Source organism: Jaculus jaculus, chromosome 9 (assembly GCF_020740685.1).
Source record: "Jaculus jaculus isolate mJacJac1 chromosome 9, mJacJac1.mat.Y.cur, whole genome shotgun sequence".
NCBI classification, from domain to species: domain Eukaryota; kingdom Metazoa; phylum Chordata; class Mammalia; order Rodentia; family Dipodidae; genus Jaculus; species Jaculus jaculus.
The window spans coordinates 131,262,211-131,282,649 of NC_059110.1; the positions used below are offsets into that span (position 1 = coordinate 131,262,211).

Genomic DNA, 20,439 nt, shown 5'->3' on the forward strand with positions numbered 1-20,439 from the left:
ATCAGCTACGATGACTTTGAGCAAATCACCACTTTGACATACTTTCCTCTTCTACTAGTTAATGGAAATTGCTCTTATATCAGTGAGTTGTGAAATTATAGTCACTGATATAATTGAAGTGGGCAGACTTAACAATGTGCACTACAAAAGAGTGTGCAGATAATTAGTCTGCAATATTCAGAAAAAATGTTCTTTAAAAATATTATTTCAAAATATTCTCTTGATAATTTTGAAATAAATTTTATATTTTCAATTATTATTTCAAATGTGAAATAAAAGATGAATATGAACTTAAGATAAATATGCATTGAAGTTACTTAACATAGTGTGATTGGTGAAGAAGGAGGCACTTATCTACTATGTAAAGGGAAAAAAAACTCTGTTTCTCTTCTCTTGCCTCTAAACCACTGACAGTGAGCTGGGTTACCTAATTCTATGAGAAGAGCTTTCATAGATGCATTTTGAGGTCTGTCAACAAGAATTAAACTGAAAAGACAACATACCAAAGATGACCAGGAATAAAGAACATATTTCATTACCATATCTCCACATACTTCCTTCTAAAGAGCTTGTCACACCCTCACCTTTGAGGGCCAACCCTAAATAACATGTAGCTGTCTATAACACCCCAACACAACACCTGTCACCCGTTCCACCTCAGTCTTTATTGACCAAATTGGGAGTCAATGCACAGGCTTAAGCAGCCTATTAACTAGCAACCATTCAGAATGTCTCTTAAGAAACTGAACTTAGGACAGAAACTTTACTGGAAAGAAACTCTAAGTTCTAGAGCTCATCAACCAAGAGAAGGCTGATGAGTCTAATATACAAAAGAAGACAAAGCAAATACACAGACTGGAGACAATACAGAACCCAAAACATAAAGTAAGAAATCTCAGCATTCGACAGTATTGGTCACACTAGGCCTTTAGTTTGTGAAAGATTGAGTTCTGTTCAGGGATGCCTTTCTGAATTCTCATTTTATGGTTATAACTTTTAACTTTGGTGTTTGAAGGGGTAAAAGGAAAGGAGAGAGAAAGAAAGAGGGAAAAAGGGAGGGAAGGAAGCAAGAAGAAGGAAGTAGAGGAAAGAAGGAACATTATTTATGTAGAGTCAGAAAAATTATGTCTTTATTTCTAAAAACTTCCTCAGAAAAAGAACAGTCTTCATAACCACAGAACAATTATCAAAATCAGGAAGTGAAATACTAACCAATAATTATCTAATCTAAAGCAATCATCAAGTTTTATAAATTATCACAATAAAGCCATTTATGGCTATTTTCCCAAGATCAGAATCCGATCCAGGAAAGTGCATTGCCTTTACCTCTCGTATCAACTTTATCTTCTTTAAGATGAAACAGCCTTTATGTTTCTTGACCTGGACATATTTGAAGAATACAGCCAATTATTGAATGTCTCTCAATTTGGATTCATTGGTGTCTATTAACAAGGAATTAAACCCAGAGGCTTCATAGATTCACTACAGTGTGACAAAAATGAGACTAAAGTGATGTGTCACTTTTCAAAAGATCATAATAGGAATTTGGTTTGTCCTAATGTCTTCAATGTAAGCATAATGGCCTAATTAAAATGGCAAATACCAAGATATAATTAAAGGTAATATTAAAGTTTCTCTAGTTTAAAAAAAAGTAAATTTCTGCTCAGAAACATTGGCCTTGATGTCACAGAATAACCCTACATCCTCTATATTCTAGGGCATAATTCATAAGAAAGTATCATGATTAGAACACAAAAGTGTTATTTTTTGTGTGTGTGTTCACATTTATATAGATGCACAGGTGTGTGTGGCAGTATGTGTCTCTGTGTGTGTGTACCACAACATCAGGGGAATTCCTCAGTCACTCCATACCTTATTTTTTGAGACAAGGTCTCTGGCCAAACCTAGAATTCACCAATTTGGCTAGTCTAGCTAGCAAATAAACCCAAGGGACCCTCCAGTCTCTGCTCCCAGCACCAGATTAAAGGCGCACGCTCGCATGCTTGGCATTTACGTAGGTTTTAGGGATCTGAACTCTGGTCCTCACAATTGTGCAGCAAGCGTTTTATCACAGGAGACATCTCCCCTCCCCAGCTCCCAGAACTATTATCTTTCCAATAAGTTTAATAATACTTATATACTAATAAATAATAAATACTAATTATAATATACTGATAATAATTAGTTTAACACAAAAGACCAAACTTCAAAGACAGAATATGTCATTTTTGTTTGGCTGGTATTAATTGTGACAATAAACAAATTTACATTTTCTTTCTCTGGGATCAGAATGCTATTGCTTATTTTAATGTATGAAGGCCTGAAGATCTACTTCAGGCTTTAATAAAGAAATCAGAATCAAACTCATCTCACAGTGCTGACAACAACAAAATGCAGTAAAGTACATGTGGTGCTGTTGTGGGTCCTGGACAGCAGGCGCTGTGATGCTGCACTTGCAGGCGTTCAGCCACACCATGGCTGCTGCTCGCTGCCTGGGGACAACAGCGTCAGCACCACAGTCCCAGCGAGCTGGGGCAGAGGCCAGGGCTCAGGGCAAATCAAGCAGTCAGCATCTTAAGCGCATTACTCTAGACAGTATGAGTTTCCAGACAGAATCCAGCCAGTCTCTAACCATGGACCAATGTAGACATTAAGTAAATAACAAAACATGGCTTTGCAAAGTAGAAAAATATCACAAAGACTACAATCAATGTAAAAATCAGACGAAAGTTAACATATTAAGCCATTATTAGCCATTAAACCTAGGATTTAAATTGTCTCTAAAAATAGACATTTAGGCTAGGGAGACTGCTCAGTCAGTAAAGTGGTGGCCTTGCAAGCATGAAGACCTGAATTTGATCCCCAGTACACATAAAAATGCTAAGCAAGGTGACAGGTACCTGTAAACAGAACACAGGAGAGTTGGGGACAGAAGGATCCTTGATGCCCACAGTGCACTGAGTATCACACCAATAAGAGACTCTGTCTCAATGGAGACAAAAAGCGTTCCTGAGGATGATACCTAAGGTCATCCTTTGGTCTAGGCACCCGCACCCACATGTGCTCTGACAAGCATAGGAAAGAATTACATATATACAAGCAGACGTGTTCTTGGGACAGAACATAAGTAAACACTGAAGGCAGAAGAATATTGGAAAAGCATACAGAAATGGATATACAGAATGAGACAGAGCTACAGATAATAAAATGAAACAATAGTATGAATGGCCATGTAAAGATGAAACTCCTGAGCTAAATACATGGTGGTATTACAATAAGAATAACCCATAATATAAACCAGCCTATAGAAACAAAGCCAGAGTTGTGGTGGTAGCAGCAGTGAGAGAGCAGCAATAGCAATGGGTCTTGCTAACGAAAGAGTAGGGCTAGAGAGATGGCTTAGCGGTTAAGTGCTTGCCTATGAAGGCTAAGGACTCCGGTTCAATGCTTGATTCCCCAGGACCCACGTTAGCCAAAGGCACAAGGGGGCGCAAGGCGTCTGGAGTTCGTTTGCAGTGGCTGGAAGCCCTGGCGTGCCCATTCTCTCCCTCTCTCTCTCTCTCTCTCTCTCTATCTGCCTCTTTCTCTCTCTGTCACTCTCAAATAAATAAATAAAAATGAACCAAAAAATATTTTTTTTAAAAAAAAGAAAGAGTAATGGCAAAAGCCACCGCAGTGGTAAGGATGATTAAAGAGCAGAAGAAATCAATACCTGATTGATTCCATCCTACAAGGAAAGCACTATTCTTGGAATTTACATGCATTATTTCATATAATCCTCATAACCACCACCTGAAATAGGTGCCTGTGTTGCCTGCATTTTACAGATAGGAAAACTGAAGCACAAAGTGGTGCCTACTCAAGGCCACTCCCCAAGGAGGTATAAAGCCTAGACTCATCCTCAGGGAAGTGCCCTCAGCTGACAGTTACACAGTGCTTAGTAGCTTTCACAGTGATGGTTCACCTGTTCTCAGACCTCAAAACAAAAACAGAACTCACATGACATAAAGAAGATTCATTCTCTACACCAATAATCATATGGTCTAAATAAAGAAAGAATTTCCCTGGGACAGAAAAGCTGCCACAACTGGAGCAAGAGGAAGAAATAGTTACACAAATGAATAACCATCATCTCTTCCTAAAATATTACTGATATTTCTTTGATAGACTACAAAACCTCAACTACAGGATTCATGCTCTTAAATATATGTGCTTTCACCACAATATCGGGGATTTAAAATATTTTTAGCTAATTAACATTTCAGTAATAATTTTGCATTATCTGCTTTAATTATTCACTTCCATTCATCATCTATCTTTCACTTTTGGTGCATGCCCTTAATCCCAGCACTGTCAAGGCAGGAATAGGATGATCACCATGAGATCACGGCCACCCTGATACTACATAGTAAATTCCAGACCAACCTGGGCTAGAATGAGACCCTACCTTGAAAAACAAAAATAAAAATAAACACAAAAAAAAAATGGTGTCAAGGTCACAAAGACACAGCTTTATTTTTTATTTCTTTTTCATTTTTTATTAGATAGGAGCATATTTAGTATGTAAACAACACATGTTGGTACCATACTTTCCCTCCTCCCTACCCCTTTTCTAAGAGGCCTTCCTCGTTGGGGATGCAGGTAAACCCCATGGGGGCTGTGGGTCATGCATTATGTGGGGGAAGAGGAAACGTCTCTGTGCAAAATGTCCCAACTTGTGGCTCCAAGAATCTTTCAGCACCCTCTTCTGCAAAGTTCTCTGAGCCATCCTGGGCGCATTTTAAGTCTACTTAAGTGATAAGCACTTAGGAGCCTCTGGACTCTGGTTTGGTAGGTGTTGAGTATCCTCAGTATCTTTCTCCAGCACCCTTGTGCTGATTCACCAAGAAAGCAGCACTCTTGCTCATTTCCTCAATTCCTCTGTAGTTTCAGCTGGGGTCGGGATGAAGTGCACTGGGTCTTTCATCTCCTCAGGTCCAGCTCTCATCTGAAAAAGAGAAGCAGATTCTCCAACGGGGAATGAAGTCAGCACCAGCTTAATGGGATAACCATTATTAATTTAGAGATAATTAAAAGGGTTTAGACACTCTTGTAGTCTAAGGTTAGCAGGAGCTTGACAATGGAAAGCAGAATCATTATCTGGATATGATTCTGACTTGTTTCCCAGTTCCTCCACATATGGTTTCCTTTACACTGAGCAGATCTGTTAGCCAATACAAGAGCAGTTGGTTGCCCACCATGGCTGTGTGCCACTACTGCACTTGTGTGAGCATCACGTCAGGTTGTTTGCTTCTGAGTCACTTAGACTTTGAGTTGCTTGGACAGATGTTGGACACTTTCCTCCTGGTAGCTCATGTAGCGCCTTCCAGCATTAGATGGGCTAATTGCCTGGAGACTGGAGCTCGTCCAGATTCCAGCCAGATCTCTCCATGGTCCATGCCAATAGCATTTGGTATCTAAGTAGAGTCTTACCATAACCTCTGGTGAGTAATCAAGTGCTCTTACAGAAGTTTGTCTTGTTTGTTTTGGGAGACCTAGTAGGTCTCTCTGATCAACAGCTAATTGTGGATGTGATCCAGTAGTTGAAGAGTTTCAGGTCTTGCATTTGATCAGGTCCTCATTAAGCTTAATCAACCGGTTGTTGAGGTCTCCCATTTTTTTTGACTTATCTTCAATTTATTCATATTTCTTTGGAAAATTCTAACATTTTCTTCAATCAAGTTAAGCCTACTGTCAAAGGCTGAACACTCTAGGAGAAAAGTCTGTTCAATTTCATTGATATGATTGTTGGCTCTTTGATAGTTTGCTTCAAGTTCAGTGATTTTTTTTTTTTTAAATCAGGGACTCATTGGTTGTTGCGTTGTCATTTTGGGAATGAATTTCTGTTGATTTTGCTCTGATTTTATTGAGGGTTTCTGTAGTAGGACTAGACATCCTTGGTGGAGATCACTCAGTTTTCTGACTTTCATTGGCTTTTGCATTGTTGTCTACCCATATTAGGAAGACTCTTTATTTTATTGAGGAGGAAGTAAGTTTTTGTCTATTGTCCCATTCACCCTCTGACTCAGGTGAACAGGGATGCTGGTACCTACTGGCCAGTAAGGGCACCAGAACAAAAGGCCTGATTCCACAGCTCACATAGGGACCAGGCCTCACCAAGCAAGGTACAATGGGACCTACCAGGACCACGGGACAGGGAGGAGCAAGGAAAAAGAGATCTGGCATACTTTGTGCTGTACCCTCCAGGACACAGCCCAGAGCAGACAACCCAGACTGTTGAGGTGGAAGGAGCCCAGATGCAAGGGTCTGGCCTACTCACTTCAGACCGCCATGCCCACCAACACACTGATCATGCAAGGAACTCAGATCTGGGAGGTAGGAGGAGCACAGAAATGGGTCCAGCCTACTTACTCCAGACTGCTGTGCCCACCCACACACTGTCCGCACCTGTTTTTACTTTTCTTTCAAATCTAAAAGTCGACTCCCTTCTTCACTCTTCAGCACCCTAAAAAGAAAAACACTCTTATCAGCCTCTTCCTTCTCTCAGCTGTTGTGCAGCGCTGCTCTTCTGGTGGTATTCTGGCTGTGGGGAATGTTTGCCTATGGCTTTTGCATATACCCAGTTCTTCCAGTACCAAAACATAGTGCACAGAATGACTGTCACAGAAATCCTCACTTATGTCAACATTTTATTTGGGTTGTTTTATCTATATTTAACTCTTGCCCCCCTCCCAGTAGGTGCCAATTCTTAGCATTCTCAGGTTCCACCTGTCACCTCCTCAGCTCCAGATAGATGTTCCTATAGAACAGCACATTCAATAATCAATAAAAAATAGTACCTATTATGCAAAGATAAGTCCCTCATCTTTGACTCCTCCTTTTCCTCACCATCACTGTCCAAGTAACTCATCAAACTCAGTAAAAGTAGGGCTTCCTTTAGACCCAACCGTACCATTCTTGACAGTGTTCTTCATTAGCACTCACAACAGCTAGTCTATAGCCTTTCATTACACTGATCTGTGGGAGAAACTATGGCCAACTTAAGTGACTAATGCATAATTGTGGAAATGTCCTTCATTCTTCAGGTAAAACATCAATGGTGCCAGGCACGACGGCACACCCCTTTAATCCCAGCACTGGGGAAGTGGAGGTAGGAGGAGCACTGTGGGTTTGAGGCCAGCATGAGAGGACACAGAGAATTCCATGTCAGCCTGGATTACAGAGAGACCCTACCTCAAAAAAAAAAAAAATCTGTAGTTCCCTATGTGTTTGTAGACTATAATACAAATTTCTACCTAACACTCCCTTTCCTTCCTCTTGCTTCCCTTCCTTTCCTCCTTTCCTCCATGCCCCTTCCTTTCCTTTTTTTATTTACTCTTAGTGTACCAGCTAAATGGTCTACAAGCTCTGGTTAAACACACTACTGGTTACTTCCTTCCAACTCTTCTGTGCCTATGAATACTCAGCCATGATTCAACTCTTGATTCAAACATTTCCTCCATGAAGTCTATATCAAACTCCCCAGGCAGAAACAATGTCTCCTTTCACATTACATTTCCTACTCTACATAGTATGCTTTATACTTGGTTTGTACACCTTTTTCTCCTGTAATCTTGTAGTCATCTTTATATTACCTTTCTATTGCACAATATGCACATACATGAAATATGTTATTGAATGTATATTATTAAATGTATGCATATACATTTAATATGTTATTAAAATTAAGACTTAAATTTTGTAAAAACAAATAAATGGGCCTAAATCATAGAACTTTCAATGGCCTGCTGAGACACAGTGAACTAGGAGAGAGTATGAGCAGAGAAGTCCTTCTAAAAATAGAGTATAAGAATAAATGTTTTTTTTTTTCCCACTACTAAAAACCAACTGATGTTTGACACATCACCTACCAACCTTTTAATTTTACAGAGGTTTACTTTGAAACTGAAATATCCATCTAGGCCACCTGTCCCCATAAAAAAATGTTATGGTAAGAATCTGTTGGAATAAATAGAAAGAAGAAAGTGTTGCCTCATTTGACTAAATCTCTAAGACAAAACTAGAAAATCTTCTTAGACAATGTATATGAACTACCCCAAGTTTAAATACCCCTTTTAGGAAAAGAAGCAGAGAAGCATGAAGATACCAGGACTAACCTCATAGTAATATGAGTCTATGCCACACTATCCTGTGGAAAAACTACAGCTTTAACAAAGAAACTGAAGCCAGTGGCTTCACTCTTTATAGGACATTTATACATCCTATACTTAAAAGTTTCTGAAAATTCTACATGAAACTTAAATTTTAAAAAATACATTATCTATGTGTGCTTCAAAGTTTCTACTCCAAACAGTAGCTCTGATGTTGCACACTGCTACCAAATCAATGCAACTAAAGCTCATTTATTTGATATAAAAGTCTCCTTGGGTGCCAAAATATGCTACATAATAAGTAGTTCAATTTGGAATTAATTACCAATCTCAATTATATATTTTATTCAGTATTTACAAACTTTGAGCTAACTGATTTTATGAAAAGTAATTTCCAAATGCTCTGTTCACCCAGCAATCTCTATTACTCCTACCAAAGAGCAGACTGCCTATAGAAAATGCTACTTTTATTATTAGTATTTTACATGTGCAAATTTTAATATTTGATACTAAAATTAACATTAAAAATTATAATTAAAAAATAATAACCATTAATAATTATGTAGAGGGCTGGAGAGATGGCTCAGCAGTTAAGGTACTTGCCTGCAAAGCCTAACAACCCAAATTCAATTCCCAATTAGCATGTAAAGCCAGATGCACAAAGTGGCACTTGCATCTGGAGTTCATTTGCAGTTGCTAGAGGCCCTGGAAAGCCCATTATTTCTGTCTGCCTTTCGTCTCTCTATCTCTCTCTCTCTCTGCTGGCAAATAAATAAATAACATATTTAAAATATGATTCTGTAGTAGAAAAGTATGTTAAGATTATTTAGGCAAGCATTATCATTCGCACATTTTTAAAGTGACAAGGAAAGTATAAAATGATCTCTGCCCGTAGTCTTAGTTACTGGGGAGGCTGAGGCAGGGGTGCTGCGTGAGTACAAGAGTTTGTAGTCACCATAGGAAAGACAGCAAGACAGAGGGTCACATATCAAAAAGCGTATCTATACATAACACAAAAGGGAGCTCCCCTTCATGTTGACCAACTATCCCAGTTGTAGGAATTATATACTATGACATAAAAAATGTTATTTATTGTGCTCTATATAGATCATCTATTTTCAAAATATAATAAGCAACAATTGAATAGTGTATTTGCTTAGTCTTGCTTCCTTTCTACATATCAGGTTGCAAATCTGATTCACAATCTAGTCACTATTCTATTTACATGGTTCAGTCTTCATTTTGTCCATTACTAATCAGATAAAATTAACACATTATCTTTAACAACCTTAAAAAATATCTCAACTATACCCCACACCAAAATATTAATCTGTAATATTTCATCAGGCCAGTTATTATTCATCATACTTGCTTATAACCTTAGCATAGAAAAGTTATCTTTCATGTTATTCTTGAGGATTAGAGGTGTATGGAATTCTCCTAATCAGTAACATTGTATCACAGTAACATTAAAAGAAGTGATAAATATTGTTCACACAGCACATGCTGATATTTTTCTAATTTGTTCGTAGATCATATACAAACATAATTTATATAAAGAATAAATATGCTGTAAGTTCATTTATTTTGTTTAAGTTTTCTTCAGGCTTTGGCATTTATTTCCATTTGGATTTGAAACTCTGTTCTCCATTTCTTCCACACCAATACCTGTTCTAGGTATTATATACTACAGCTTGGCAGAGAGTAAAATCTAATCATATCGACCCTCATACTCATCAGCATCTAGGACAATACCAATGATCTCACTCATGCCTGAGGAATAGTTACAATGGTAAGCTTTTGCATGATAAATTTTTGGAGTTTTGTGACATGTGTGTATGGCTGGCATATTTCATAATTAATTTTTATGAAATATCAGCTTCCTCATTTATCTCAAAGCTACCTCTACCTTTAGTCTATTTAGAGTCTACATTAAGCCTGACTCACAGGAAGAACCATTAGCAGCACTGCATGTAAAAAGGAAGCAGCATCTCCATTGCAGGCAGTGGTGGACAGTGAAAGGCAAAGTCAGCTGTGCACTCACTTCACAAAACAGCAATTTCTACCGTCTGTTCTCTGAAAATTGATGGATTAGCTAAACTTTGGCCTCTTTTTTTGTGTGTTGTCTCTTTTTTTCAGCACCAACAGTTTCCAAATGGCTTAGTCCTTGTCAGTGACATTTTCTCAGATGCAAAACAAACAAACAAGCAAAGCAAAACAAGACTGTTGGATGATGCTAACCAGCATAGGACTCTGTTATGTGGCTATCAGAGGAAATGTGTTACCAATTATAAAGGCAAACAAGTTCAAGAATGTTTTTGAATAACACACTGAAGTTAAAATAAAGGACCACTGTCACTGAACATGTGTTTTCCCACAATGTTCAAAATAAGTTGAAAAGAATTAAAATATTATATATGTGTATTTTTAACACCAAAGCAAAACCCCTGTGACTATTTAACACTGATAAAAATAATACTATAAATATTCTCATCTAACATCTAAGGTATCTTCCACACAATCATGAATTTAAAGTAACATTTATGCTTATAAGGTTGGGCTTCTCAATGCTAAATGGGCATTTTAAGACTCACTAAAACCTAATAGAATTAAGTCCTTTATTAAATGATTAATAATATAGAGGAACTCTGTAATCACTATAAAAATATCATATCGCTTAATTCTTGGCACACTTAATGTACTCTTTAACATAAACACTCAACTCCTAAATCTTGAGTTTGCACCTTTTAGACGACATCAACTTGAGCTGGTGAGATGGGTCAGCAGTTAAAAGCGCTTGTATGAAAAGCTTGATGGCCCAGATTCAATTCCCTATAACCAACTTAAAAGCAACATACAAAAAGAAATGCAGGGCTGGAGAGATGGCTTAGCGGTTAAGCACTTGCCTATGAAGCCTAAGGACCCCGGTTCGAGGCTCGGTTCCCCAGGTCCCACGTTAGCCAGATGCACAAGGGGGTGCATGTGTCTGGAGTTCGTTTGCAGAGGCTGGAAGCCCTGGCGCACCCATTCTCTCTCTCTCCCTCTATCTGTCTTTCTCTCTGTGTCTGTCGCTCTCAAATAAATAAATAAAAAATTAAAAAAAAAAAAAGAAATGCATCTGGAGTACTTTTGCAGCAGCAAGAGGCCCTTACATGTCCATTCTCTCTCTTTCTGCTCACAAATAAATAATAGAAATAAAATGTTTTTTAAGCCAACTGTTAAATGAACCTGAGATTTAAATATAAAATAAAATTTTAAACAGATGTAATCTTGGGAGATCTTGAATAAAACTTTGGAATAAGTAAGATTTCATAAGCATGATACAAAATCCAGAAGCCAGTGAAAATACTAAAAGGATAAATTCAAATATTTAAAAGTGCATTTTATGCATAAATAAATCGAAAGACGTAAATGCAGAAAAACACTTGTAAGATGAACAAAACCTGAATTTCTTAGTATATAAAATATCCTTAGAAATCATGTCAAGACACCTTGCAGTGTTGTTAGTAACCCTTGATGGACGATTCTGGTCAGAAAGACCTACATCCGGAAAGAACAATCGTCTTGGAAGCTCAGCTTATAAGAGAAAGGAGAACTTTGTCCACACTGAGCTCGTGAAAGTTTCTGTGATATTCTGATGTTCTCTTCCACTGTCCTAAGAACTTAAGTAAAGTTAAATTTAAAAGTACTGGACTGATGGGTTTGGAAGAACACAGAGCCCAAAATTATGGTACAGAAAGAAATGAGTTTCAGGCTAGAAACTGCAGCCTGCTTCCACTGCAATTGTTTGAGATGATCAGCATTGAGATTGGGCCAGCTGTTCTGCTTTGGGACCAGACAAATTCTTTTTGAAATGAGGGAGCTTGAAAGAAGAATGCTAAAGGAGTTTTCCTGTTCTTCATAGTTGACTTTATTCCCCTCTAAACTAGCAAATGTGGCAGTCCTCCTGGTTTTGGAAATATTACAAATGCAGGAAAGAGAGGATCATTGGATTTTCAATGTAGAGCAGGGTCACAGTCCCTAGAGGCCATAAGAGGCCACTGCATAGGGCTATGGCCATGGAGACCTCAATTCTAGGATTAAGGGATAGTAGTCAAGGAGAACTGCTCTCTCTGACTTGAGTGGATCTACCCAGGAAGAAAGCAGCATGACTGGAGGGGCTTATGGAACATTTTGTCATGAGACCCAGTTTCTGGAGCTTGCACTGTTTGTTTTTGTATCTTGCATTATTTCAGTCTTTCTTTACTATACCCAATGCCTTCTACTTGCAGGGGGAATTTACTCTGTGCCATTATGTCTGGTCACTTCTGCTTGATTTTACAGGGTCACAGTTGAGACTGCTTCGGATGAGACTATGGATTATTAAATAGCACTGGGATTGATTTTTAAAAAGCTATGGGGACTTTTAAGTTTGACCTGACTACACTCTAACATCATGAGGTGGTCATGAGCTTATGGTGGTCAGGGATAGAATGAAGTATGTAGCAGATATCTCGCATAAATTCATGGTCTATGAACAATTGGTCTCCTGGTGGCAATTTGAGAGGTGAAACCTTGCTGGAGGAGGTGTGTTGCTGAGAGTGAGATTTGGGATGTTATAGACCGGCCTCCCCCTTGCCAGAGTTCAGCTCACTCTCTTGATGCTGTCCTCCTCCTTCTGTTGTAAAAGTGATGTCCAGCCTCTGCTCTACCACCCATTCCCTGCTATGATCAATCTTCCCTTCAGATTGTAAGCAAAAATAAAAGCTGTCCTTCCTTCCATCAGCAGCTTTCAGTCAAGTGTTTTATCCCAGCAACACAAAGAGAACTACAACAGTACCTACAAAGGCAATTTCAACTGATAACTTTCTCTAGCTTCAAATGTCTCCTAATGACCACTGATTTCTTATTTTCATTTAATAAGTTCCTTACATATACCTTGTAATAAAATACAGTTTCAACAGGCTTCCAAATAAATCTTCATTTTTGTCTTAGAAGTATAGTTTATATAATACAGCATTTCAATTTTATTCCACACTATATAATATTTTTAAAAATTAGAGATGTAAGCCAGGTGTGATGGCACATGTCTTTAATTCTAGCACTCGGGAGGCAGAGGTAGGAGGATCACCATGACTTCGAGGCCACCCTGAGACTCCATAGTGTTCCAGGTCAGCCTGGGCTAGAGTGAGACCCTACCTCAAAAAACCAAAAAAAAAAAAAAAATAGAAATGTATAAAAATATAAAGAAAGGTATAAGAATATTCTTATGCAAATTATTCATATCAGTGAAAACTGTAAGTAACCACAATATCTAACAATAGGGAGGAGTAATTTAACTAAAGATACCCCCAAAATACACATGTGCTACACATATTAAAAGTAAATGCAGGTCTGGAGAGATGGCTTAGCTGTAAAGGCACTTGCCCGCAAAGCCTGAGGATCCATGTTCAACTCTCCAGATCCCACAGAAACCAAACACACAGAGGTGAAGCAAGGAAAAGGTTGCACATGCCCACTAGGTGAAACAAGTGTCTGGAGTTCAATTTCAGTGACTGAGACCCTAGCATGCCAATTCTTTCTCTCTCTTTCTCTCTCGGTCTCTCACGTGCACTCTCTCACAAATAAAAAAATAAAATAAAAACTAAATGCGAGACTGGGGAATAGCTTCCCAAGACCCCCATAGAGCCAAAAGCACTATGGCACATGCATCACATGCATCTGAGTTCATTAGCAACGGCAAGAGGCCCTGGAGGGCTCATAAAATCAATCTCTCTCTCTCTCCCTCTCTCTCTCTTTCTCTCACTCAGTCTCTTTGATAATAAATTTTTTAAAAAAGTAAATGCTGGAAGGGCTGGAGAGATGCCTTAGAGGTTAAGGTGCTTGCCTGCAAAGTCTAAGGACCCAGGCTCAATTCTTCAGGTCCCATATAAACCAGATGCACAAGGTGGCACATGCATCTGGAGTTTGTTTGCAATGGTTAGAGGCCCTGGCATACTCATTCTCTCTTTTCCAATCTCTCTCTATTTCCCTCCCTCTGCCTCTTTCTGCCTGGTGTGGTGGTGCATGCCTTTAATCCCAGTGCTCAGAAGGAAAGGCAGAGATAGGAGGATTGCTGTGAGTTCAAGGCCACCCTGAGACTACATAATTCCAGGTCAGCCTGGGCTAAAGCAAAACTCTATGTTGAAACATAAAATAAAATTTTAAAAAAGATGTGATGAAAAGAATATAAGAGCTGAAGGACAGGGAGGGTTGCTATCACCTGGATATGAAAAGGCCAATGCACTCATGAACTCAGAGCAGTCATGGTTACCTGTACAAGACTTACACATGATAGGCCCAGGACAACATTCTGTGATGAATAGTAGAGAAGCTTGACAGGCTACCAAACCTCCATGATGAGATAATGATAGTTAATGTTTGCCTGAGGAGGGCAGGTGGCTCAGTAGCTAAAGCATGGTCCATAAAATAACCACTGGGAAGAGATGAGAAGAAAAAGGGCTGCAGTGAAATTCAGGGAGGTAAGAGAGGGCAATATAGGGATGTATGATCAATATGCAATATCAATGTATTATAAATATTTTTTTTAGCCGGGCATGGTGGCGCACGCTTTTAACCCCAGCACTCAGGAGGCAGAGGCAGGAAGATCGCCATGAGTTTGAGGCCACCCTGAGACTACATAGTGAGTTCCAGGTCAGCCTGGGCCAGAGTAAGACTCTACCTCGAAAAGCCAAAATAAATAAATAAATAAATAAATAAATATTTTTTTAAAAAAAAAAAGGAAATGCTAAAAACAGGTGTGGTGGTACATACCTATTATTCTGGCCCTCAGAAAATGGAGGCAGGAATACTGCTTTGAGTTTGAAAGCAACCTAGACTACAAAGTGAGTTGGTGTCCAGCTTAGGCTACATAATGAGATTTTGTATCAAAATCTAATTTTAAGAATAGACAATATATAGTAGCAGTAAAAGCACTCAAGGTACATACCATGTTACCCCAGCTCTCTAATATAAGGTGAAAACAACTCTGCAAGACAGAGAGAGAAAGGGAAAGGGAGGCACACTAAACTTTACCAATATATTTTATTTCTAGGTGTGATTTTTATTTCCTCCTATTTTTTCCCCCTCTGAGGTAGGGTCTCCCTCTAGCCCAGGCTGGCCTGGAATTCACTATGCAGTCTCAGGCTGGCCTCAAACTCACAGCAATCCTCATACTTCCACCTGCAGAGTACTGGGAATAAGCGTATGTGCCATCACATGCAGCAGGAAAAAAGAGAGACAGAGAGAGAGAGAGAGAGATGTGGGCATGCCAGCCCCTCGTGCCACTGCAGCTGCACTCCTTTGTGCATCTAGCTCTGCGTGGCTACGGGGACTCAACCTGAGGTCAGCAGGCTTTTCAGGCAAACACTTTAACCAGCCCACTTCTTTATACATTTCTTTCCAAAACTTCTTCAATAAAACCCACATAAATAATAATCAGAAAGTATAGTTTAAAAGGAAGATAAAACTAAGATAGTCCTCACACTGGGACAACTAAGCATACTTATAAATGTTTTAGATGGAGAAAAATACGATGAAAACAATTCAAACTAAGTAAGAAATGACACTAATTGTATAGTGTATTTTTCAAAAGTACACTGGGTATATTTAATATATGGGATAAATTGTTTACATGCAAAACTGTCAAAGATGTGACAAGCATTCTTACAGTAAGCCAGAAAAGTGTAAGTATGGAAAAATACAATGCCACTCACATTTAGAGATGAATGCAATACATGACACCTCTGAACGCTTTTCCTTTCAAAACCTATGTGGATAACACTGGTATGTCTACTCTGGATCCACACTATCATTATAAGGAGTAAAGATATTATTTCATAAAAGACAAAAAGTAATTTTAAACCACTATGTCCTTTCGAGTCTTTTAATTATTCTACATCAGGCAGACTTAATAGTAAGAATGAATTCAAAATAAATGTAAAAGAAACGGTTGAAGATGAGTCAGAATTATTTTTAACAAGTAATGACAGGGTTTTTAAGTTTTTTGTTGTTGTTTTAGAGCGAGAGAGTGAAAGGAGAGAGACAGAACTGGCATGCCAGGGCTTCAGCCAGAGCATGTGCACTCCAGACACTTGCACCAGCTAGTGGGCTAGTGTTACCTTGACCTTGCCTCACCTTCGTGTGTCTGGCTTATGTGGGATCTGGAAAGAGATTGAACATGGATCCTTAGACTTCACAGGCAAGCACTTTAACCGCTAAGCCTTCACTCCAGCCCCATTAATGGCAGTTTTTTAAAAGAAAAGAAATTCAAAACAAGAGCTAAAGAGATGGTATGTCTTACTATAAAAACCAGTAACAGCTTTTTAAACACAAGGTTTGCACAAGAAAGAAAATAATGATACTGAAGTCAGCAAGATGACAGGCAAGGACATTCCAGCACTCATCCCACCACAGAAACATGAATTTGAGTGTCCAGCTACACAGGCAAGTGGCTTCAGGAGAGCTAAGACCAGGTGAGAGGGAACAGTGCTAATGTGTAGTTCAGGAAGAGGAGCTGCACTGACAAGGGCAGGAAGGATAGTTTTACATTTTCCATGTCACCTCACTGCCAGCTCCAGGGAGCACATGTGGAAGAGGCAGGAGAGTGAGCACTAGACTTTGCCTCAGAATGCAGCCCATTAAAACCCAGCACCAACTGGAACCTCACAGGCAGCAAGCACAGGACCCCATGGCCCTAGCACCAGGCACACTGCTGAACCTCAAACGTCAGACCTACCTCCACACCAAGCTGCAAGCCAGCCTCCACAGGTGGTTCCAGGCCCAACTTTGCAGGCCAGAATCCAGAGATCAAAAGTGGTTACACCAAATAAAATGGACTTTAAATCAAAACTTTAAAACAAGACAAAGAACACCATTATATAGTGAAGACTTTCTCAATTTATCAGAAGGGTATATCATTTATAAAAATATAGGAGCATGCAGCACAAGCAAATATTAGTAGGTATTAGTAAGGAAAGATAAATTATAATATAACAAGAGTAAGACACTTTAATATGTCCAGTTCCATAATAGGCATACCATTCAGACAGAAGGAGAAGAACAAAACATCAAAACTACAGCACTGTTGAAAAAAATGATCCTAAAAATCATACAAAGGACATTCTATCCAATAGAAACAGAACACATATTTTTCTCAAGTACACAGAATATTTTCCAGCACAGATCATACACACTGGACCACAAAACAGTTCTTTACAAATTTAAAACTAAATCGTATCAATGAACTTTTCTGATAACAATATAAAGATAGAAATCAGTAACAGGAAGAAATTTATAAACTCAAAATACATAAAAATTGAACAGCATGCTCCTAACAATAAATTATAAAAGAAGCCAAAAGAAAGATGTTTAAATGAGCATGGAAATGTAACATTCCAAGACTTAAAAACAGCAAAATCAGTTAAGAGATGGAAGCTCATAATAATGAATGCCCACTGCTTCTTGGCCTTTTTACTAAGATCAAGCATAATAAGAAATGCCTCCATCAAAACTTACTGTTATGCTTCAATAAACTAGGAAAAGAACTAATTCAAAAGTGAGAAAACATACTTACTAGACAATAAATAAATAATAAGCCAATAAAAACAATTTAAAAATCAGTGAAAGTAAATCATTTTTTGAAGATGAAATAAACAAAATTTTAGTAAAATTGGAAATAAAAGAAACATTGAAATTAATACTAAAGAAGTACAAAGATCATAAAAGGTTACTCTGGAATATTATTCCCAACAGTTTCAATAGTCTAGAAGAAATAGATAAATTTTTGAATACATGTAATCTAACAAGACTAAGTCCAGAAAAAATATGAATAGGCCAATAACAATACGGAAACAGAATGACTAGTAAGCAATTTTTCAACATAAAAGCTCAGAACTTGGGCTGGAGAGATGGCTTAGTGGTTAAGTGCTTACCTGTGAAGCCTAAGGACCCTGATTTGAGGCTCGATTCCCCAGGACCCATGGGAGTTCATTTGAAGTGGCTGGAGGCCCTGGCATGCCCTCTCTCTCTCTCTCTCTCTCTCTCCCTATCTATCTATCTATCTATCTATCTATCTATCTATCTGTCACTAATAAATGAAAATAAACAATAACAAGTTTTTCTTAAAAAGCTCAGAACCTCATGTCTTCACTGTTAAATTATACCAAGCTTTCAAAAAGGAATTACTATCAATCCTATTAAAATGTTCAATGTTTAAGTAGAATACCTAAAACTATAAAACTATTAGAACAAACCAAAAAAATATTCATGATACAATTCTACACATAGATTGTTTTGTATTGGATCTCAAAAGTGCATCCCCCAAAGCAAAAATAGGCAAATAAGATTACATCAATCTGGAAACCAGCAAAGGAAAGAAACAAATTACAGAACAGGTAAACATTTTTGCAAGTGGTATTCTAACAAGGGAATGGAATTGAAAGGGCACAGGAATGCCAAAAAGTCTACAGAACAAAAACTATGTGATTACAAAGAGAACATAGGATCCTTTAAATAGACATGTTTCTAAAGAAACCACACAAATGGCCAGTAATAGGTACACACAAAATGTATGGCACTCACCAGGGAGATGCAAATTAAAACCACAAGGAGATACCGCCCAGGCCTACTAGAATGGTATTATCAAAAAGACAAACCAGGTGTGGTAGTGCCCTATTTGGAATTACAGCATTCAGGAGACTGAGGCAGGTGGATTGCTGTGACACTGAGGTCAGCCTGGGCTACAGAGTGAGTTCCAGGCTAGCCTGGGCTACAGAATGAGACCTCAAAAGAAAAAACAAAAAGTAAAAAGGACAAATGATGACAAATGCTGGCAAGGATGTGAAAGAAAATAGACCCTCTCACACTCTGCACATGAGCAGTGTGATATAAACTGGTATGACAATATGGAAAGCTGTATGTGGTAGGTCCTAAATAATTGAAAGTGGAATTTCCATGTGACCCAGCAGTCCACCTGTGGGTGTGCAATCAGAAGGATCTGAGTTAGTATGTTCGCTGCAGCATGCTCACCACAGCACTCATGTAATGCCCAAGATAAGTGTCCATCAGGGATAAAGACTTTTTAAGTGTGGTAGATATGGTAGAATACTACTCAAACTTAAAGGGAAAAATTCTGACATTTGCAACAACATCGATAGAAACAGCAACTATTGTGCTAAGTGAACAGAAAGACAAAGGCTGCTTATTCTTACTTGTATATAAACTCCAAAGCAATTGAAGTTATAGAAGCAGAGGCTAGGATGGAGGCCAGAAGAGCCTGGAATATTGTAATCAAAGGATGCAAATACTTAGATAGAACACTAAGTTTGGTTTTTGGGTCTGCTGCATGGTGCATATAGCTAATACCTAGAACCACGCCTTTTAATGCTACTGAAAGTGAATCTCAGATCATCTTTCCCAAGAAGAATCAGCTACAGTGTATCTAAATTTGGTACCAGTCGGAACAGTAAGAACAATTAACAGAAAGAATGATGACAGTACCAAGATAAATACAAAGTAATCCTAGATGTGGGGAGAATGAAGGAGTTCACTGAGGTCAAACATATTGTTTCAAAACATTTCCCCTAGGCCTCGGATAATCAGAATTTGAAAGTCAGGATAGAGTCCCCCAACACGCACTCCCTTACAGTAGTAAAGCTAGGCCATACAAGATGACAGATGAGCATTAAAAAACTGAAAGACAAATCTTGGCGAATCTGCATCCAGACTTTGTATTTTCACCAAGGCATTCTCTTCTTCCTGGGCAACGTTAATCTACCTAGAGCCTTAAAACTCCTACTATACATGATATTAAGCTATTAGGAACATGAAAAATATCTGAATCCTACCTCTTTTTCATGCATTCGAGAGAGAAAGTGGTCATCGTGGAGACTGCTGGACTTTCTTAGGCTGAACTTGGGTGTCATCTGTGAAATAAGTAAGTTATTTCATACTTATTCAGGCCTGGCTTATCATCAACCCAAAGGCAAACCAATAAAATGCCTGAAAACCGTGTCAAAATAATAATAGCACAGGAGAAAAAAGTTTTTTTTTCACTTCCAAGTGTCAGAATTACAAGTATCATTATGGTTTCTAATGTAGACCTATATTATTTTCTATATAAGAGCCTGAATACTTCATTTTAAAAAGCTGTCCCTAGAAAAATCCCAATGGAATGATCACCTACCAGGGAAACTGGGAGAGGCTTCTGTCTCAGGTAACGAGGATTCTCTATCTGAAAACATGGAAATAAAATAAGGACTTATTAATACTA

At 38.4% G+C, this 20,439-nt stretch overlaps 1 protein-coding gene across 8 annotated transcripts in view; it reads right to left on the reverse strand.

Annotated features, from left to right (window-relative positions):
- Positions 1 to 20,439, reverse strand: part of Cep112 (centrosomal protein 112) — a 471,814-nt gene that overhangs the window by 377,305 nt on the left and 74,070 nt on the right. For all 8 annotated transcript variants that reach the window (XM_045157990.1, XM_045157993.1, XM_045157994.1 and 5 more), the window contains 2 exons: positions 20,353 to 20,400; positions 20,015 to 20,092 (listed from right to left, as the gene is read on the reverse strand). In XM_045157990.1, the coding sequence (XP_045013925.1) occupies positions 20,015 to 20,092; positions 20,353 to 20,400 (126 nt within the window). The remainder of the gene's footprint in view (positions 1 to 20,014; positions 20,093 to 20,352; positions 20,401 to 20,439) is intronic.